General features: G+C 27.1%; 1 protein-coding gene and 2 pseudogenes across 2 annotated transcripts; all 3 read right to left on the reverse strand.

Moving 5' to 3' along the window:
• Nucleotides 1-1,623: 1,623 nt before the first annotated feature.
• LOC112691308 lies at nt 1,624-3,265 on the reverse strand. Of its 2 annotated transcripts, XM_025565474.1 has the most exons (4): nt 3,171-3,265; nt 2,395-2,736; nt 1,876-2,215; nt 1,624-1,805 (listed from the first exon to the last, which is right to left on the reverse strand). In XM_025565474.1, the coding sequence occupies exons 2-3, from the start codon at nt 2,649-2,651 to the stop codon at nt 2,071-2,073; spliced, it is 402 nt and encodes a 133-aa protein (XP_025421259.1). In that variant the 5' UTR covers nt 2,652-2,736; nt 3,171-3,265; the 3' UTR covers nt 1,624-1,805; nt 1,876-2,070. The 2 variants fall into 2 exon arrangements, with proteins under 2 accessions (XP_025421259.1, XP_025421258.1); XM_025565473.1 differs by lacking the exon at nt 3,171-3,265 and having other exon boundaries at nt 2,395-2,934.
• Nucleotides 3,266-19,301: 16,036 nt separating this feature from the next.
• On the reverse strand, nt 19,302-20,224 carry LOC112691306 (annotated as a pseudogene).
• Nucleotides 20,225-20,304: 80 nt separating this feature from the next.
• LOC112691307 lies at nt 20,305-22,139 on the reverse strand (annotated as a pseudogene).
• Nucleotides 22,140-23,685: the final 1,546 nt, after the last annotated feature.

Here is a 23,685-nt window from a genome sequence, read left to right on the forward strand (position 1 = left end):
GCTCTTGGACAATAGAATAAGCATGGCAACCTTGAATGATAAACCTTAATACACTATCATTAAGTGCCTTTAAATTTGGATTTGTTTTTGCCCATGCTTGAGTTAGGTTTATAATTTGTGGCATTGTCGGTTGAGACATTTTAATTTTTTTAGAAGCATTTTCAGTTTTTATTAAGTCACTCATATCATTAACCTTTTCAAATATTTTTTTATGTATTTTTAGATGATTTATCATAGATTTAGTTTGACTACATTTCCTTTTTATTTGCACTCCACACTCTAAACATTTACCTCTTTCAACACCAGACTCATCTTTGTCACCAAGTGTGAAAAACTTCCAAATTAAACCTTTTTGTCGTTTATTTACAATAAGTATAGATGCATTTTCTGTTGACTGATTAAATACTGGATGCATATTATTAGTCGATGTTGATGCAACTGATGTACCTAATTCCTCATCAGACATATCAAAAGACACACTTTGAGACGACATAGTGAACTAAAAATATTAAATAACAAATATTCAGTTATCACAAAAATTGGTATGTCATATTGACATTTTTTAGAATATTACTGACAGAACTGTCGTTTTTATGAATCATTTATGTTGATCCATTTTTTATTATCTTAATATTTATTATTTACATTATATTTGGTATGTACTTCAGTTAAATATTCTTAGACATATTATTAATTAAATATTTTTAATAATTATAAAATACTAAATTGAGTAAATAGTATATTCAAAACTATTAAGTTAATATTAGTTTATAGTTAATACTGTTAATAGTTATTACTTATTATACTCATTTAACAAAAGATTTTTTTAATAAGAGTTTGATAAAGGTAATTATTTAATATTTATTAATAATAATTAATAATATTATGTTTTTAATCAGATTTGAAATTAATAATTATTAATTTTATTAAAATCCAGACAAATGCATAATACGTCTATAGGTACCTTCTATTTATTGTTTAATGTTTAATGTTTATTATTTATTTAATTCTACAATGTAGGTACTTAAATAGTTAATAATATACCTAATCATATTTAATAAAATAGTATTTATACTTTAAATATTTATTTACCTTATAATCGAATTATTTTGACAACATACAAACTATTTGTTAAGGGGGCTGGAAGTGCTTATTTAATAAGGGGTAAAATTTAGGCAATTTGTAATCACGTCGTCACCACCCGATGTATTTGTGTTAGTCGTAAATGATTATTAGTGTGAGTGCGGTTCATAATCTGTACCGCCACCTTCCTCTTTGTCATAGTCACATCATTATCACAATGTTATTTATAGTTTTATTTCCATTTTATAATAATAGTGTGTATCCGCTATCGCATTGAACTATTATATTTCGTTGTAGGTACATAATACGTAATACATTTATACCTATTATACGTGTCATTGCTGCGGTCGCGCATTTTTACAAAAGTGGCTGTTGTTATAAAAAAAAAAATAGACTAGCCGACTATTATAATAATTAATAACCAATAAATATTAAATAATACTAAATACTACAAGGAAATGATATTAATATAATTCATTGTTTTATGAAACATTAACTTAAAAAAAATTATAAATACATTTGAAATAAACAAATAAGTGCAATAAAATTAAAAATATAAAAGATTAAAAAATGAGTAGGAACGTCGTAAGTTTTTTATGTTTTTAAATATTGTGGATTACATATTTCTGGCAACATATGGTCCAGGTAGAATTCTGACAACGTCATCTCCATCTTATTATTCCAGAATACATCATCACGTTCAATTTTATGTACACAAATCCCTATAACAATAATTACAAAATCTTAAAATAATGAAATAATAATTATTAGTACCTACAGTAAAATGTTTACCTTTTGGTGTCCATACAACAAAGTAGCAATATTTTCTGTTTGTTATATGCAATTGCCCTTGTACTTGGTAGTAGTAAGAATGGTTTTTTTTTAAAAATAATTTACCCGATTGCATATCCATAAACTTTAACTTTTTTGCTTTGTGTGCATCTTGGGGAGTAAAATTTTTTATAGAAAATGGACATTTTATCTCTATTATTGAATCATCCTCAATAAGCCCATCTGGTGTTGCTGCCAAAAATGGCAGATGAGGGTCAACAAACATCCAGCTGGGGCTACTTTGTATCCGAATAGCTTCTCAAATTCGTCCTTTGCAATAGATTCAAATTGAATCCCATATCTAATTTAAACAAAAATGTTAAATTATTAATTTAAGTTATTTTGCCTGGTAAATTCAAAATTGTGAACTTTGGTTTTCGTTGAAATTTACAGTCCCTACCGTAAAAATTGTATTATTGACAACAAAATAAGGAAATAAAATAATATTAGTTTTACTAATTATTTACCATTAAAAATTACCTTGTAGCAGCAGTACCATGAAAATACTCTGATTGGTATAAAACTGAGATTACACTATTTTTCCTGGAAGTGGTTTTTCGTAATTTACAAATTTTCCCAAAATTGGACGCAGTTAACCTTTTGGACCTCTCTTTTTTCCATTTCACACAATTCGCCTGTTCAACCGTTCGACGCTGTAATTCGTCAATTTCAACCATATTTAATTTCAAATTTGTCAACAACTCTAATTTTTTTTCTTCAAAATCTTCACGCGACATAGGTAACGTCTGACAACCTAATTCATCATTCACAGCTCCATAATCGGCGTCCGGTCCATAAATAATTTTTTTCCGTATTTTAAGACTACAATTTTTTTTTAAATACATCATGATTTTACTATATTGTTACCTATACTTTATACTCTATCAACCTATAGGTACTTAATTACTATATTATTAATGTTATTACTTAGTATTAGTGGACGATTTATAGCTAAGTCGACGTCTTTTGTCGAGTCTTTGTTTTATTTCCTTAGAAATATATTGCTTTGTATATTTTCCCGGGCTGAAGTTAGTTACTTTTTTATGAAATTTTCTGAGATGATAAGGGCCATAATTATAAGCAGATACTGCGGTATGACAACGGACATAATATGAGCCTACATTTGTAAAATATATAGTAAATAATAATAAAATTATATACAATAGGATATTGAAGCACTACAAAAATATATAGAAAAAATTGCTTTAGCTCAAAAAACTCATTCATAAACAGAAAAATTCCAAAAAATTAGTTACCTCTAAGAGAATAGTTGATACGTTTTCCGCCTACATACTTAGCAACTATACTATTGTAGCCTTCAACACAATTGTTATTGACATGGTGAATTAAACTATTAGTGTGATAAGCTACACAAAACTATATAAATATAAAATGGTAGACCACAAACAAATCAAATGCAACACCACAATCGAGGTAGGTAATCGAATGACAAGCATTAAAAATAATTATTACGACTAACGGCTGGTGGTTAGTGTGTGTATTTGGGTGGTAGTGGTAATCAATCGGTATAAACACTATAAACTATAAAATGTCGTTTTCATAATAATAAATATATATATAAAATATAGCAATAACAATCCTAGAATTCTTATCGCGAATACTCGTATTTGGGTTCTCTCAGTTATTTATAGTTTCAACATTTAATAATTATTTTTACATAATAAAGTGAAACACTGAAACAAGTACTCGATTCAATTCGAGTATTTGGTTCAAGTCGAGTACTCGTATTTACGAGTACAAAATTTTTTTTAGTCGAGTCGAGTCGAGTACTTGAACTCGACTCGAAAATTTTTCTAAAGTCGAGTACTCGAACAACACTAATAATATCCAAAATCAATGCTCATACTTATAATATACATACCTGACAGATGTTTCAACTATTTGCAATAATTTTAAAAATAATAAAGTCTTACAATATAAATCCGCTAAAATCAAATAAATCTTATCAATTTATTCCCTGTGATAACATTTTCGGTTAGAGGTATGTCGATAAAATATCGGTAATATAATCTCTTATCAATTTATACCTCGTGATAACATTTTAAATAATATATGTATGAGGGGAAGTAAAAGGAGAGTTGATGTAAAATATACGGATGGCGTGTGGAGTAAAGAGGGTGTATTATAGGTATGCAAACGATGGAATACGAAAAAAAAAAATTAAATAAGGGGAAGTAGTAGGAGGGGTGATGAAGAATATGATTTAACAATTTTCCAATGAAAAAATATAGAGGGGTTAAAATATACATAGGTTACGTGAACGATCGGGCGGTTGTGATAGTAAAAAAAAAATTACGGTGGCTGGACCGGCGACAGCAAAAAAAAAAAAAAATTATGGCGGCTGGACAGGCTGTGTTAGAACCCCCTTTTTATACTACTATTGTATTCTATTAAATAAGTTCCTCCATTTAGGTTCATCAAGCATATTTAACATAATTTTCTTTAATGGCTACCGATAAAATAAGGTTGGCCCTACTGTAGTAATCCCATAGGTATTACAAGCACGTAATCCTATCCGGGTTACGAAACCTTTGGGTAGTGCGAGCACGTCGAAGGTAATACCTTATAGACAAACCGAGGCCATGGAGACCTCGGCACCCATGAGTCTTTTTTCCTGTTTCCTTATGGTATTTCCGTTATCCTTATTGTCGACCTTCCAGAAGCACGTAACGTAGGAGTAACACTAGTATATAAACGGATACGTTTGTATACTAAGGCAGAATTAACTTCTGTCTTCGCCTCAACACGTAGTCTATGTTTCACTCATTGCAGCTGAACCATAGATTACCTTAGTATTAAAAGTTAGTAATTGTTATTCAGTAAAAGTTATTCATTGTACTTTTTAGTTAATTTAATAAAGTCTTACATTCATTTAACGTTCGTGTATTTTTTCTCAACCTCTGACGTTTTCCATCTACCAATCAACAACGAGATCTCCGTCATTAAATAATACGAGCTCAACCCTATCAAGTCGAGGATCGCTACACTACTGGTTTAAATCAAAGGTACATTAGGGTTATCCTTTAAATAAACAAAAGTAAATCAGATTCATCAAAAAAGCCGTATAATTAGATCAACAATACATAAACGGGTGCACGAGTTAGTCTTTTGAATTGATTAACGTATAAAATATAGTTTTTCGATTGAAGATTTATCGACATAACTATAAAATAGACAGTTTAATTAGTTCATACGTAGAAAAGTCTGGTTGGTCGATGGATATCACAGGAAGTCTACGCAATAATTATTTATTGGACATTACATGCGACAAAAGGTAACTCGTAGTTAAATATTATAAATTATTATATCTCAACAAACAGGAAACGTAATGGGAACGATAAGCCCGCAGTAAGCTCTTATTGGCCTAATACTTGCGTCCATGCTATGTCGAACATCTAATCTTCATATTAATATCATGTACCCGTGCACCCAATCATGTATTACGACTCCTCGAATTCAAGAATCAACCGGTGCAATAATTGATGTAAATCCTAATCAAATGTCTTTTGAAAAAAGAAAAACTATAAAGCTCATACTTTTTAATGTACATAAATAAAAATAATAAAAATATTAAATTGGTTTTCCCTCCCTATCACTCTATTCCCTGGTGCAGTACTGATTGTTTTTCTTAAAAGCGTGTTTGTTAGCATTATAAAATTATTTGAAAATTGTTATTTGACAATTTTTTGTTTGTTATATAAACTTTATTATAGATCTGCCAGAATCTAGAATCAAAAAATATAATTAATTTAGCTATATTATTAATTTATGTAAGGTACATTGATGATTTAACAATATAAAAGCAGAGTTCTTATGCACATTAAAGTTGAAAACATTTACTACAACAGATGAATTTTTTAAAAAAATGAATAAATATATGATATCCAAAAATATTAACTGGACTTCTTGTATTCGGATTTGTACAGATGGCGCAGTATCTATGACAGGAATATATTCAAGTGTAGTATCACACGTTGAAGAAGTAGCACATGCATATCTAATTTCTATTTGTTATTTTATAAATCGAGAACATTTAACTGTAAAAAATATGGATGAAAATGTCAATGATATTTTAAACCAATGTACAACAATTATAAATTTTATTCCTGCGAGAGCCATTTTTTCGGTCATGTGTGAAGAATTTAGTTCAATTTACAATAATGTATTATTAATATGGTTGGCAAAAGTTGCGTATCTTACAGATATTTTTTCGTTATTATATTTGTGTATGCAAGGGTTGTTAACTAATATTTGTACAAGTAATAATAAAGTTGAAGATTTTCTGAAGAAACTTGATCTTTGGATAAAACGAATTCAGGAAAATACGTATGATATGATTCCACATATTATATTATGAATGAAAAAAAAATTAAATTAATGTAATGCAATGGGTAACTAAAACACATTTGTCGAAATTAAAAAATAAAATATTAAATTATTTCCTATCATTTCATGATATTCGATAAAACAAAATGTGGATTCTTAACCCGTTTTTACCATGTGAAAAACTTGAATTATCTTTATTAAATGAGAATCAACTATTAGAATTATCATCACAGAAATAATTAGAACAATCTTTTAATTGGCACTAAAAATTTAAACCAATTTTGGATATATTTAAGCAATGAGTATCCAAATCTTTACGAAGATGCATTAAAGAAATTAGTTAATTTTGCAACAACATATTTACGTGAATCCGGATTTTTGACATTAACTACAATCAAAATAAAGTCAGGAAATAAATTTGATGTTGAACCCACGATGCCTATTTCACTTACTAATTCCGTAGAAGCTCGAATTGATTCATTGGTGAAGCAACATTAATATCAAGGAATCCATTAAATTCTTCATTATTTGAAAAAAAAAAAAATTATGTACGATACAAATTTACATATTTTTTATTCTTTCATTGAAATTTATTTATAAAAAGGTCCCATGAAAATTTGGTAAATATCATGAGTCACCACTACAAAAAGGTTAAGAACCGCTGTGCTAGATGTTTATATAACCAGTTATTAATAATAAAAATATTTAATGTTTATTAAAAATAAACCAATTAATTTATAAAGTATAAAACTTATCTCCTCATTTTTTTAAACTCCTCAGTGGCATAGCCAGGAATCACCCAAAAAAGAGGTTTACATGGATATAAAAAACTTTAATTATATATATATATATATTATAATTACAAATCCTGATAACCTTTTTTTAGGAAAACTGGGGGGATGAACTTCTTAACCCTCCCTGGTTATGGCACTGATCACCCCCCCCCCACAACCAAATATGCATCCATTTTTGTGCCTGGTTTTTATAGTTCGAAATTACTTTGACTAATTCAGCTCGAGTCCAGAATTATATTTAAGTACGATGGTTGAAAAATCATTGCAAAATCATGTAAAAAAGTCATAAATAATTTTATCACATACTTATTATATTAATAAATTTCAACATGGATTCATTAAAAAAAAAAAAATTTAAATTTGTATTTCAATTCTTTATTAATATAATTAGGTACATCATCAATACAAGTACATGACGTGTCAATAAAATATCATGCAAAATAAGATATAACTATGTCCGTTGTAAGTGGAGTTGGTAAATTGCGTCCCCCAAAAAAGGTCATAGTTATATACTGTGTAAATTGCGGCCCGAGTATATTTTAAACGTACGTAAATTGCGGCCCGGGTATATTTGTAATGTACGTAAATTGCGACCCGGGATTTTCCGATTTCCGGTCGGCTGGTTATATTATCTTTAATATTGATCGATAAGGATATCACTTGATGCTCATTTATATAATATTACTAGCCGCATTTGTGTGCATTTGATCGAAATATTTTACACGAATTTTTGCATTGGTCTACACTAGTCTACAGTATTTACAGTATTTGGTAAATTAGTATTTGTATTTTTTTTTAAATTTAATAACAATGGAAGTTATGAAAAGTGAAAAAAATAAAACGTTCAAATTTCGTTTTCAAGAACTTCTAAACAATGATATTCAACGTTGGTGTTGTACAGTCAAAACTTGTAAGTGTTTTTTAAAATTTAATAATAATAGTATATGTATAGATAGCTTTAAAGATCATAACCATCTACAACTTTCGGAACAAATTATAAATCGTCAAAAACTTAATAATAATTTAAAAAGAAAAGCCGTTGATGATATTTTTACTAGGCCATCTAAAATTATTCATTCTGAGTTAAAAAACGCTGATGTCGAATCTTTAACTACACAAGACGTAAAATTGATTAAAAGAAATTTACACAATGCTCGAGCTTCTATACTACCAAAATTACCAGCCACTTTTTTGGAATTACATAATATTTTTGACAAAATGGAATTTAACACAAATAAAAACGAAAATTTTTTGTTAGTAAATAGTAAAGAAACAAATATAGTAGGTTTCTCTACATTAAGCAATTTAAAAGTGCTATGTGATTCGGATACTATATTTGTAGATGGTACATTCATGTGAATCATTTCATAAAAAATTAAATAGTTCGTTCAATTCGTCACACCCAAACATATTTAATTTTATTGAAATTTTAAAAAACATGCAATGTGATACGTATATTATATTAAGAAGTCAGGGAACAAAAAGCAAAAAAATGACTGATAAAGAAACATTTATACATGACAAAATGTATGAATTGCAAGCAAAAATAATTACTCAGTTAGACTATGTGAGGGAATTGTCTTATAAGTTTTTACCAGTATATTAATTCGAATTTTTATAATACTATTTTTTTCACTATACATATTTTTACTTATTTTTAATATTATATTTTTTAATTGTAAACAAAACAGCAAAACCAATATTTTTAACCATACCAATATGAATACAATTATATTGCCAGTCCTAAGTCTGAAAAATGGGAAGGAAAATATTGATTTCGTAACCGTTAATGTAATTTACATAACAATGACAAATATTTAAGTAGGCGAATATATTAAATATTAATATATTAAATATATTAAAATATATATACAGGGGCCGCAATTTACGTATGTATATAATATACCAGGGCCGCAATTTACGTATGTATAAAATATACCCGGGCCGCAATTTACATAAAAAATTTGAAATGGGACGCAATTTACAGCGACCCGTTGTAAGTATATACCTGTACCACTGCTATCTTATAGATAACAAAAGTTAACAACTATAAATTGTATAATGATACTTACTAATCAATAGATTAGAATGGTAAAAGGTACTCCGTAGTTCGTAACACTTAGCTTATGAGAAAACCGTAATAAACTAAATACAGTATTTTATAGGTGATTGTATCATTATCGGGCTTGGGTGGTTGAACAAAATTATACAATAAATAGTATATAATACGTATCACCAGCACGGCTATAGAAAAATCTGGTTTTCTCGGGTTTGAGTGGGTGTACAAGTATAATTATTTCGGTTGTATAAAATTGTACAAAAAAAAAGTACTAAAAACTGTCACGGTTTGGTATTATTATTCAGAAGTAGCCGTGCTGGAGATACGGACATCATCAATTGGGTAAAGTTCATATGAAAAGACCATATATTATATTATAATACAATCTTGCCTTCACTGCTATAAAGCTTCATCGTTTTAATACTTTTTAATATTAAGGAAATAAAAATGATTTATTTGTATGACAAAGATTATTTTAACTTTTTTTTTTTAACTTTTGTAATATACACATTTAAATAAATTAACAAACAATTAGTTATAATCAGTAAAATACATAATTGTTCATTATATTTTTCCTTAGTTATTTTGTAAAATTATAGAAAAAATTAGCAAATAAAAGTAAAAAATAATAAAACGTATTTATAGAATATTAAACATAGTAATCAACATAAATATTTTAAAACATTAAGAAATTTAAACATAATTTTCGATTTTCCACAAATAGAAATATAAGTGATAAGTCATTACATAGCTTTACTGAAACTAACAATATTATCACAATTTTTAGCAAATATGTAATAAAATAGGCATCTACGGTTTATATGTCTTATTACTTTTTAAATATCTTTTTGTGATTTTTCAATTTTACTACATGGAGAATACTTGCAGGAAACTTTGAAAATGTATTAATTTGCATTGAATACATTATCTAAATTTTTACAGATTTCTTGAACATTATTAGTTTCCAATTTATAAGGAAGTCCATCGGTACGGTTTAAAAAAAAAATATATTTATTTATAAAACGTATTGCATCAACACAGTTCTTTAAAAAAATTTGGTTCAATTCAGTTACATAATCAGACTTCATATTTGATAAAATATTATTAATTTTCCAATATTTTTCATATTTTTCTTTCACAGATTCTTTAAACCGAACAATCGTGATGACACTTATTTTTTCAATTGCTTCCATATCTGATTTACATTCATCGGGAATTTTAAACCCCTTAATGGTCAAATCCATGAACTTAAACAATGCCTGTGTTCCCCTATTAAACCAATTAGTAGATATTTTAAGCCGCGAAAACACACCCTCTTTGACATCAATTAAATTCGTTAATTCAAAGTAAATATAAATATATACTATTTGATCCTTAATGTATTGGCATAATTTATAAATAAAAATGTTATCAACTATGATTTTAAAATCAATTAATGTTTTTAAATTTGCATTCCATGGTAAAAGATGATAATACAACATCGTTATTGATAATGTTTCCTCACCGAGTAGTACTGTCTGCTCTCTTATTTCGATCAAATCGTCGGAACTTAAACTTTGAGTGAACATGCGTAATGAGCTTAAACAATCAAATGACGTCCATATATAAACGTTATTAGGCTTGTAAAAATCTAACAAACTTCTATTAATCGATTGAATAATTGATTCCAAGGAACCTAGATTATGAACATTATTCATGTCGTTATCATCATATATCGCCTTTTGTGTAATCAAATAATAATTTAACATTAGTTTTTCATTTACCGACTGTGTTATACAATGCGAATCGTACATCCACGCTCCACCACTGTGTTTATGAGTTATACACCGTTCAATTAAAAATTCATTCCAATCACTGCATATTGTTAAATACAAACTAAATACGTTTAAATTGATAATATGAACATTATACAAATAATACAGAATTAAAGGAATCATTTTACATATTCTCTGATATTCACTCTTCAACAGTACATTATCAAACGTCATCTTAAAGATAGTGAAAGTTTCATTTTCTTGGAATGAAAATTGTTCAATAACTTTTAAAATCTCTTTTCGAAAATTATATTTTAGCAATCGTAGAACGTTAAGTAATAAATCATTTAATGCCAAGTTGTGACTAACTATGAAATTTTCATCCGATTCTGGTACTTCATAATTATTATTAGCGGTTAACAAATCTTTACCACATTCAAAAATGATTCCTTTCAAACTAAGAACGAGTGTGTGAACTTTATTCCTGTTCTCATCGTTGAGCAAAGGGTCAGTTCTGATATAACGAGTTTTTAACATTTCTGGTGGTGAATAATAAATGAAAATTGATTTTTTATACCAATCACTACTTTGTATCATATTTGTTTTATCAATTTTTTTAATTATTTTAAATATGTTTTTTATAAATGTTTCGTCCTCTTTTTCGGTATCGGAATTGGTTTCTAAGGAAATAAATTTAATTTTAGATAGACTATTGTATAACGAATTTATACGTTCAAGGAAAATGTTGGTATCCTTTCTATTTCTATCATTAAATTTTAAAACATATACACTGCGAAAGCGACAAATGTCTGAATATAATGACAATATATTTCCAAAGTTTTTAAATGTAGGTGCACAAATGTAGATGAAATCAAGACATCGTGGAATATGTTTACATATTGTTCTTGCATAATTTGTTTGAAATAATTTTAAAATTGTATTTTCACGCTTTCTGTTTTCTAAAATATATTCTCTCGTAGGAAGTTGACTTTTCCAAAGATTAAACATTCGATGTAAAATTATAAATATATTGTACTCTAATTTTTGAACATCTGTATCTCGAACAAAACTACCACATTTATAATCCGTCAATTGATCGTTAAATTTAAACGAGTCAATTTTTGCCATCCGAATGTAATAATTATTTACCTCAGCAACGAGTTGTTCTTCCAGACTAGTTCCGGATGAATCAATCGATTGATTTTCACCATCACCCACAAGAGATAAATTTGTACTTACTGATGGTTCTGGTGCACGGGTGAGTATTTGTATTCCTTGGAAAACTAAAATCTTAAGTAAATACATTTTACTGTTTTATAGAATATATTAGTTCGCTATGATTGATAACTAAAAGATATCACTAAAAGTAATTCATAGATTTTACTAAGTTATACGTAATGTACTAAATTACAATTTACCGATTTTTTAGAAGGGAAGAAGCTCTTTGTTATATGTTCGTTTAAAAAAAACACTTGAGTATACATATAAATGTGGAAGATCTACACTTGTTCCTTTGTACGCACGCACTACAGTAAAACAATTTTGCTTCACGGTCAATAATATACTAAGACATTTTTCATATAACATGTAAAATTTTACTAAATTATTAAGATGTCCAGCACGGAAACACATGTTTTTCTTCTATTCTTATATAATTTAATCGTGAAATGTAAAAACCAAATGGCCCGTTAAATATTGTATAATTTTTTTTATTATATAAAACATTTAACAATTTATTTGTTAAAAATCGAACACAACGGGTAAATATCGAAGAGTTACATTTCTTTGTAATTCTTTGTAATTCATAAATTATATAATCTACACTATAAATTTAATTCAAACCGTATAGATTTACAGACAATTATCTAGTATTTGTACACGGTTAAGTGTATACATAAGCATAACACATGATTTTCTACTAGAGGTCGTGGTTGTGAACGGGTATTAGAATACACGGATACACGGAGCCCGAACCACGGTCAAAAAATATTTTAAAGCCCGTATATTTATTTATTATTACCTGTGTATATTACATATTGTTTCAGAATTTATATACACTTTAAATATGTATATTCATAAAAATATAATGTTATGTATATTCCGATAATTAGTTATTTATTAATAATAAAAATTGTATAGCCCTTAATTACTTACCTACCTATAATTATTTATAGATGCTATATATTTATATGGAAAAACAAAATTATACAAAAATGTTAAGTAAAAATTAATAAGTGTAGTTATAAAAAATGTGGAAGAAAACATAACCAAGCAATATTTTATAAGTATAACAATACAATAACAAATAAAAAATATGACTAATAATTAAAATGTAAACTTAAATAAGTAGATTATGTAAAGTAAGTTATACATATAACATATGTTTTAAAAATGACAATATTTCTTATGCTTTCATATTTTTTGTCAACTTATGTTTGTAAAAGCTTCGCCATAAATAATTTGATTAAATCGAAAGAAAGAAATGTTTTCACCGATGAAACAATTTCTGCTTGTGTTTCACTAATAATGACTAAAATTTAGTAAAAATAATATAATAAATCTGTAATTTTATTTTTATTCTTAAAAAATATCATTTTTTTTGGGCACGTGAACAATTTTCAAAACTTTAATTGAAAAAATTTGGTACTTGAAACAAAAATTGTTTGCCACCCCTGATCTAAAAAATACATATTGAACTCATAAATAACATTTGTTACGCATAATAAACATGAATTACATTATTTTTCTTGTACATATTATATTATTATCATTTTCCTGAGAGTATTCAATATTATCGTTGATAATTATTAATCCAAGTGATACATGATCAAAGATAGAAGTTATAGTACACCAAAAATTGCATTATCAGCAAATGATCAATGACATTTATTATTTTACTTTTATGCAATTTTCTCTTTTTAATTATTCAATTAAAATTGTTAAAAATAATAAAATGACTGAATTTAACTGAAACTACAAGTACCTATTTGGTAAGGGGCCCAGGTCTTATAATTTTTAAGAGGGCCCATCGGGTTTTTCCTGATATCCCGGTGGGCCAGTACGCACTTGATCGGATTCAATGAATTTATAAATACATTTATAGCTAGAACTGCTGAAGCCGACTGATGAATAATTTACAAGTTTCGTCAAATTAATTTTCTCAAAATCAATACAATTTAATCCAAAAATTATCATGAAGATTTATGAGAAGAAGAAATATTAATCTACTTCTTACTAAGAACAACTATGTGAAATAATTTTTCCCGGCTATAATAGTGTGATTTACATTACATCGTATTAGCGGTTGCTCAAATATTTTTTATTTCCCCTTAGGATCGAGTTATTGTGTTTCCTGTGCTTTCAGGCTATAATATTAATAATGTTGTTTGTGTTGCATGGTATTTTAAACAAAGCCTTCACAACTTTAATTAGTACCAATCTTTATCTAGAACTTAGTTGACAAAACGATCAACATTCACGATGAGAAAGCAAACTATTAAGAAGATCTAAGAGGTCATTTAAATATTGAACATTAATAATTTCTGTAATAATATAAGATTGGCTTTATATTTACCAACATTAATATAGTTGTATTTATTTTTGGAGGTCTGCTCGATAGTTAAGTGACCTGCAGCGAAGCTGTTGCGCGATCCAATAGACCATTATACTGAAATTAAGTTAATTAAGTAAAAGTAAAGAGAATAATGAGAATAAGTTTAATTTTGAAACTTCAGTTGAATTTTGATAAATGATTTTTATTTGTCCGTTTATCCAAGTAATTTTTCTGTTTAGTACCTGCTATTACTAATCACTATACATTCTCACGAAGAATATTAATTATAACTAGGGCTCGAATGTTTATGCACTTAAAATTACTGTAATATGTAAGAATTTAGGTACTAAAAATACTACTAAATATGCAATAAAAATATGCACTAAAAATCGTAAAATATACATATTTAGCAAGAAAAAACACTAAAATATGCTCAATTTTTACTATAAGTTATTTTTGTTTATTTTATTTATTTATTCATTATAAACATTTGAATATATAAATGTATGTTTTTTTAGTATAACATATCGTTTTTATTTCACTATTAAATTACTAGCGTAACACTGTGACACAATGCATTATTTAATTTGTTCAAAATTGTAACTACATCTATTATCTGAAAGAAAATTTTTATAGCGTGAAAAACTTTGTTCTACATCTACTCATGTTATTCGAGCATATTTGAAAAATGCAAGATCTTCAACCTTCAAATCTTCTTCTATTTCTTTCATAGTATTTACTTTACCCGAATGTATTTTCAAAATCTGTACCGAAGTTTTAACTCCAATATTTTTTCGAATTACGTTCTGAAATTGTTCGTACATTTCTTTTCCTACTTTTCCATTTGATATCTTAAAGGTTTCTTTTGTGCTATTGAAAACTTCAATTGATTCATTTGATGGATAGATAAGCAATAAAATGATAAATAACACTGATAAAATATTCGTTAATTCTAATTGTTATTAAAAAGTTAAAAAATCTAATGAAATATACATTTAAAATGAAAAACCATTAATATGCAAAAATATGCAATATAAAATAAATATTATTTTATTCATTACATCATGTTTCATATTTGTGCCCAGGTTAGCATTAAATTGAATAAATTGAATAAATAGAATAAAAAAATATGCAATTGCATAAAAATCCCTAATTATAACACATGCCGAACAAATTACTATGTTGTAGTAAATATGTAGTCTTGTAGACGAGAAAAATTCACTATATATTCAATAGCCACGTTACGGAATAAAAAAAATTTAAATATTTAATATTGAATGAGGAACTAAAATTTGACAAAAATAGTCTCTTTTATTCATGATGCACAACAAATCATTGACATTGACTGCAATATTGTAATATTAAAATGTTTCGTTATTAAGTTTGAGTTTTAAAATTACTTTGAGCATATTATTATAATTATATATTCAACGTGTTTAATTTGAAAGTTACGAGCGCATTGTAAACCTTCTATACCTACATATATTATACCTATATATTACATCGAACGCAATGTTAACCGAATAGCGTAATATGGTGACGTGCACTCACAAACACTATTTTTTTATCATATTTGTTTTTATGCCAAAGTTCTATAAAATTCAAAATTGTATTCTATAAATTATCACCAATACTATAGATAAACCAATATGTTTCGAAGGAAAATAATAAAGTGAATATTTATTATCTAACTGAAAAAAAAAATTAATTTTTGTGCGATAGCATTAAAGTATACTATATCTACTAATATTATTGGATACAGATACGATTTGAAATTTAACACATCATACTGGAGCAGATTATATTAAACCACCCATCTATATCGTGGAAATTATTACCGATTCGTTCTATTTACTGAACGAACGTTGGTTACGTTCCAACATGTTTGACGGCTTAACAACTTGTAAATAATCATCACTTGTAACTTGTTGTAAATAATTTGTATGCAATATTATAATAATATTTGCCGGGTAACTAGCGTTGTGATGTACGATTCGAAAATATTAATCATAACGTGACCTTTCCCTGTTGCAGTGTTCAGAACATGACGTTACCACGTGTGCCAATTACCCAATTGACATAACAGTTGTAAAAATAAAATGCAAAAATTTCAAAAGATCGAACGAAAAATTGTGTGTAATTTTTTAATAAAATAACTTCATAATTAGATAGGTATTATTAATAATACGATATTGTTTGTTTAGTAAACCTGTTCGGTGTGGGGCAAGCGTGTAATTGAAAACCGATTAAAATTATACCAGTACCGAAGCAAGTGATTGCACAATTTTTATGCAAGCACTATACCGTGGTAGTCTGGAGAATTTTTGAAGTGGTGTGATACGTCATAACGTGGGTAGGTTAGGGGTGATTATCGTCCAGATGTATTATGAAAGAAAAAAAAACGTCGCTTAAAACTTTTGCACAGAAACATCCAAGTAGGTACTTACAATTATTGTTGAGGCATTTCGAAAAACATTTTTCTTTCTTCCATTTGTCCGTTATTATATAACGTATATCGTGCACAGTTGTAGTCTGTGGTGCGTACCTCCTATTCGGATAATCGGCACGGACGAATTCGCAATTAACTGCCCATACATACAATCGGTTTTGCTTAGTGATTATTATTTTCTAATTTCTCCATAAGCGAATTTTTTTCTTTTAATTTTTCCATAACTACGTAACAAAAAAAAAAAAAAAAAATCAAAACAATACTATCGCGCAGTCGCATCGTTTCCTATTACGGGCCACAACTACCCGGAAATTAACGTTTCTAACAATTTAATCGTGTCTGAAAACAATTTTCGATTATAAGATCGTATCACGCTATATACCCACCCCATATGACGTAAAAATGTTATGGTTATTATATTATGTGTGACTGGTACATTATTAATTTGTAGAGTATTTGTAAGTGCTTACATAAATACGGTGATGAAAAAAAAGTTCATAAAATTATTGCCGTGTGAAATCGCCTTAGTATTACCGTGGCTACTATAAGAGGTAAATATTGTTTTATTTTTAAAAATACGGGACGTATTTATAAAAGTTCTTCGAATACAAATTAAATATTTACAAGTTTATATTCTAAAGTTGTCAAAACAGTGGCCCAATGGAAATATTTTTTTGTTGATGAAGAGTAAAGAAAAAGAAGCAGGGATTTATATTCTTACCTAAGCTCGAAATTGCCTATGCCACGAATATACCTTTCTTCACCCTACACGTAAAATAGGACAGAATGCGCCTCGTATTAATTTTGTAAAGACACAGGGAAACAGAGTTGAATTATGAGACGTAAAATCATCGTAGACTGAAAACTGACATCTGAATACTTATCGTATACATTATTTTGTGTCTGTATATATTCGACTGTATTAGGTATCGAATGTAGAACATACAATTATATATAATATATAATGATTATATGTATATTTATATATACAATTGTTTAAACGTACCCGTAAAATAACTCTAGTAATTAAAATATTTATTTAAATTTCGGTCAAAAGTTGTTTAACTTGTGATGCAAACAAGAGTGAATGACATTTTTACTATTCGTGCTGCAACGTGCTAATAAAAAACGAAAGCATAATGTTATACACACTGCGTCATAGCGTAGAAATAATTAAAAACCAACACGCATCGTGTGCTCGGTGTACACATAATGCTTTTCGAAAACGATTTGACCTTATGGGTTTTACTATGGTTTATTATTACATTATTTTCGCAAAAGCGAATTCGCCGCCGTCTACTCGCGTCGGAACGAACGACGTGCACGCGGAGCATAATTCGAACGAGCCTGCACGAAAAACGTACGCTGATGTGTAATAGAAATTCTGTTGACGATCGAGTGAATTTATCTTCAATCACTTGTGTACCAACCTTAAATGGTACATTTCGCGTGCAGCCGAAAACCACCGATGGGTGACGCGTTAAGGGTGGGCGTTACCCACTGTGCAAAATATTGTTCCTACTATGTTTCTGGGATGTTTTGCTGAAACACGGAACATCACAAATTGCGTTCCCTATATGTATGAATAACATCCCCGGGACCGTATTTCTACCGCAATGATGTTTTATATAAGACGTTACAATAACATCAAATTGTGACGTCCCTACAACAATTCATAAATAACACAAATCTAACAGAATCGCAATATTTCAGTAATGTTGCATGGATGTCCCCTGAATTATAAATTAACGAAAAAAATGTAAAATAAAATAATGCCCGCATGATGTGATAGCCTGGTACATGCACACTGGAATATTAGGATACTGAAGCCCTAACCTATCTACCTACCTAACATTATATAAATCAGGGTTAAAATTAATGTTTTTATCATACTACTTACTACAGAATACACATACCGACACCAACTAAGATTACAGAAACTGAATAAATACTAACAATATATATTTTATAATAAGCACAATAATTTATTTATTTACAAAATTATGTAGAACATAGATAGTAAATAGGTAGAAATATTTACTATAAATTATGATAAAATAATAATAAAAATAATAAAAAAAACCTCAAGTATAAAATAAAATTAAGATTTTAGATATAAATCACGACTTAGTGTTGTGGTTGATGCTATACTGACTGATAATTGCAAAAAAAACATTTATATTTAATATCTCTTAGAAGTACAATAGTATGGTTATAAGTTTTATTAGTCAATAAAACATCCAAGTCGATAATAAAAGCACCAACATCTGTTGATAATAAATTAAAATCTGATAAATAAAATGCTTCTGAAACATTAAAACATTAATATAACAAATTTTACTTTATTATTTTTTTAATCACAGCTATATTATTATTTTTAACATAATATACATGATTTTATCAGAATTAATATTAAATGATCAATAATTCCTTAGTGATAATTTTCATCAATCTGACTTCTAAAAGACTCATCTGTTCTTAATGGCGAATCTAATCCGGGATATGTCATACGGTGTTGTAAATATGTACCCTCCTCAATGCAAGAAGTACAACCAAAGTATGCATTGTGACTTTTTACATTAAGCAAAAAAGCTTTAGCTGGAGAGTCACACGAAAAATTAAATATTTGTAAAGTAAATAAGGTTTCATTTATTTTATTCCATAATCTATTACCTCTAATAAATCTATAATCAACGGATTAAGATACTCTTCAATAGATTCAGGTTTGTTAAATCCATGGAAAATGCCAATAGGGATAACATTTTTTTTGAGCTCTTTAAAGTTCAAAATTGAAATTAATATTGGCCAAAGTTGACATTTTGAACTCTTAGATATAAGGAGACCGTCTATATTTATTCCTATCTTTAAAGTATGAGATGTTATAAATTTTTGTGCATTATTTCTACTTAATATAGGAAGCAACATATTTCTTAATCCTAGATGTATATAGGAACCACCAGAAATATTAACAATTGTATGATTTTTAGGAGTTTTAATTAATGTTCTGACATGTTTAGGGACGTCTAAACTTTCACTTCTTAATAATTGAAGCAAACCATTACTAAAATTATGAGATACTTTAAATTTTGAAATTAATAATTGTAATTTATCATTTATCGTTAAATTATTTTGAGCATTATTGTCTAATATAGAGTCTTGAATAGAATGTTCAAGTAATTGTACACTACAAGTATTAACACAAGAAATACAGCTATTAAATTCTGTTGGTTCAACGTGAAATTTGTTAAATGAATCATCATGATTTATATTATCTACTAATGATGTAGTTAATTGTGACATATCATTGTTAACATAACTCACTATTTCATTAGAAAAACTTTTAACAGAAATCATACTATTGTCATTTATTTTTTGAGTAACACATTTCTTCTGTTCATTTTTAACAATTCTTTTGAAATATTTTAACGATGTTTCTGATAAATTTTTCTTCTTCTGTGTATGGAAATCCTGAAAAATTATTTATTTAATTAAGTTACATTCATTATAATTGCATAAATAAACTTCTAATACTTCTCCTTAAAAACATGAAAAAGCCATAAAAGTAATAAAATATTTTTTAATCTAAATAGCTGCATATCCGGGTAGGCATTTCCAAATAGTTAGTACCTACCAAAATAAAGAATGAAATCCCTTTTGATATTTCAAATCTTCCTCTTGAATTATTTAAGAAAAAAATCCTTCAGGTTATTAGATTTAGATGATACAACATTACAATGGTAAATTGTTATGCTTTATAAATATATATATATATATATATATATATATACAGGTAAATATATATTTAAGTTTACTTATTAGCATCTTTTTTTTTCTTATTTTTTAGTTTAAATAGACTATAATATTTTGTGATATTTACTGTGTAATTTTCTATCTACTTGCAACTTATAGAAAATTTTAAAATATAAAATGTATTAATGTAAGAACTTTTAGGTCCCCACATGAGTTTTCTCAGTTGGGTACAGTATTCATTGTATGAAATTAAAATAAAATAAATAAATATCACTTTATATGGAGCAGGTGTTACATTTTTTTATAATTTTTATAGTTAATAAGTTTAACTTACACTTTAAATAAAATTGATTTTACATTTTTAACTCGACCTACTAAATTTAGTTTTTAACTAATTTTAATTGAATTTATTTGCCCCTTCTAGTAACTTAGCATTTATTTAACTCCTAATTTTATTAATTAATTTTCAATTTTTATATATATCAAAATACAATTGTATTAACTGATTGCAACAAAATAATATTTATTTTTAAATATGACATTATTTTGCTGTAAAATAAAAATATTTGTGATTAATTAATATACTAAGAACTGACTTGTAAAATAAAGTGTAACATTAAATTTAGATTATTCATTTAGTCTTCTCAATCGAGTAATTGCATGTCTTAGCCAATTAGCCACTAGGGTTTCAAATTCTGAATCAGCCATTGTAAAATTTTGATTACTTTTAATAAATTCTAAAAAATAATATTTTTAGTCAAAATATTTATGAATGTATATATTTGTTTATAATACAATAATATAAAATTACTTTTAATTTGTTTCATAATTTTAGAATTTTCCATTGTTATAAGTATATTTTTCCCACGTCCAGTCCATGTGGATATTGCCTCCAATTGATTTGTGAATATTTTTTGTAGAACCCTAGTAACATTGTTTTTTGCACCACAACCACCAATACTTTTAATAAATGATTTCTAAAATTATTTTGAAAATTGTTAGAAAAAATTGAAGTTCAGATTCAAGAATACTATGTTTGTAATCATACTAGTTCTGACAGAAAGTCTGGATCATTCAATATTTTTTGTTCAACCAATAAAAATTCATTTTTAATATTTAATGGAAACAAAGATAGAAACTCTGAATCAATATACTGGTTAAACACTGCAGAATTTGAGTTATTTTTGAATTAGTTTCCAAAACTTCAATTTTAGAAAGTAATCGATTAAAATTCAAATTGAAAGCCACCAATTGTTGTTTTATATTGACTTGTTCCAATTGTATATTAGTTAATACGTATAGGATTGCCTTATTTCCTATGTTATATGTTATAAAAAGTTCAAATGTAAAACAACTAATTTTGAAACTCAAAAATATATCAAAGTTATATTTTGTACAAAATAATATATGAAAAAAAAAATAACAAGTTTAATTTATAAAAAATCAATATAGTCTAATTTTACTCACCAGTCTCATCGTACAAGGTTTTAATTGTAGAAATGCATGGTTCATACAACATTTCATTAAAATGTTTATCCTAATGTCATTAATATATAGCAATAATTAATTTACTTATATTAAAACTAAACATTTAAAAAAAAAGTAATGGATATTTATAAATAGGTAATATAAATTATGCTTTTTCTTTTCTAGTATTTATATTTGTTTTAAAAAAACTGAAACTAGAGCATTAACTTTAAATGTTAAAATCAATTTTATAACAATAATATCAAAAGTAAATAGATAATAATTTTAAAATTCAACTAAAACTAACATACCTCTACTATATTAATATTTATTTTTAATTAGGTTGATGCTGCAGTTGCAGGTAAATTCCCACCAACAAATCAACTTAATGGAACAGTACAACGAACAAGACAAGTTGAAAGTTCTGCTCCACAAAAAATATTGTATTCTATTAAATAAGTTCCTCCTCTTAGGTTCATTTTTGATAAACAGTTATTTGTGTTTTAACGTTTTAAGGTATACAAAATTAATGTAAGGTTTTTACTAATAATATATTATTAGAACTACATATAATCATACTACTTTCCGTTTAATGCCATAATGTTGAAAACATGATTGTAGATCGGTCAAATAAATTTTATGAACTTTACAAGTTTGAAGATAATCTATATTAAAGTAATATATTTAATGTACATTTAAATTTTTTGTATTTAAAATACTTAGTTATTTTATTAAAATTATTTTTTTTTTTTACGAAGATTGTGATATAGCTTTTAGAAATAATTTTACAATTTTTCTTTCTGTGTATAAATTGAATTTATGCAATACATTGTAAAATATTTTATTTTCTGCTATTTTTTATATAATTATATAGTTATATTTATTGGAATGTATCGTTGTTTTGTAAATCTGTAGCCTAATGAGCCAACAACGACGATAAGATAATTATGCATGTCGGTAGATCTCAAAAAAAATATTTGAAAAGTATTTGGAATACTTTTGTCATAATCTAAATATTGTATTCAAAATATTATTTTTGCAAAGTATTCAAACGTATATTTAACATAATTTTCTTCAATGGCTACCGATAAAAAAAAGTTAGCCCTACTGGTTTAAATCAAAGCTACATTAGGGTAATCCTTTAAATAAACAAAAGTAAATCAAATTCATCAAAGAAGCCGTATAGTTAGATCAACTATACATATACGGGTGCACGAGTTGGTCTTTTGAATTGATTAACGTGTAAAATATAGTTTTTCGATTGAAGAATTATCGACATAACTATAAAATAGACAGTTTGATTAGTTCATACGTAGAAAAAGTCTGGTTGGTCGTTGGATATCATAGGATGTCTACGCAATAATTATTTATTGGACATTACATGCGACAAAAGGTAACTCGTAGTTTAATATTAGAAATTATTATATCTCAACAAACAGGAAACGTAATTGGAACGATGAGCCCGCAGTAAGCTCTTATTGGCCTAATACTTGCGTCCATGCTATGTCGTACATCTAATCTTCATATTAATATCATGTACTCGTGCACCCAATCATGTATTACGACTACTCGAATTCAAGAATCAACTGGTGCAATAA

The sequence above is a fragment of the Sipha flava genome, unplaced genomic scaffold (assembly GCF_003268045.1).
Source record: "Sipha flava isolate LNK unplaced genomic scaffold, YSA_version1 594_pilon_pilon, whole genome shotgun sequence".
Taxonomy (NCBI): Eukaryota; Metazoa; Arthropoda; class Insecta; order Hemiptera; family Aphididae; genus Sipha; species Sipha flava.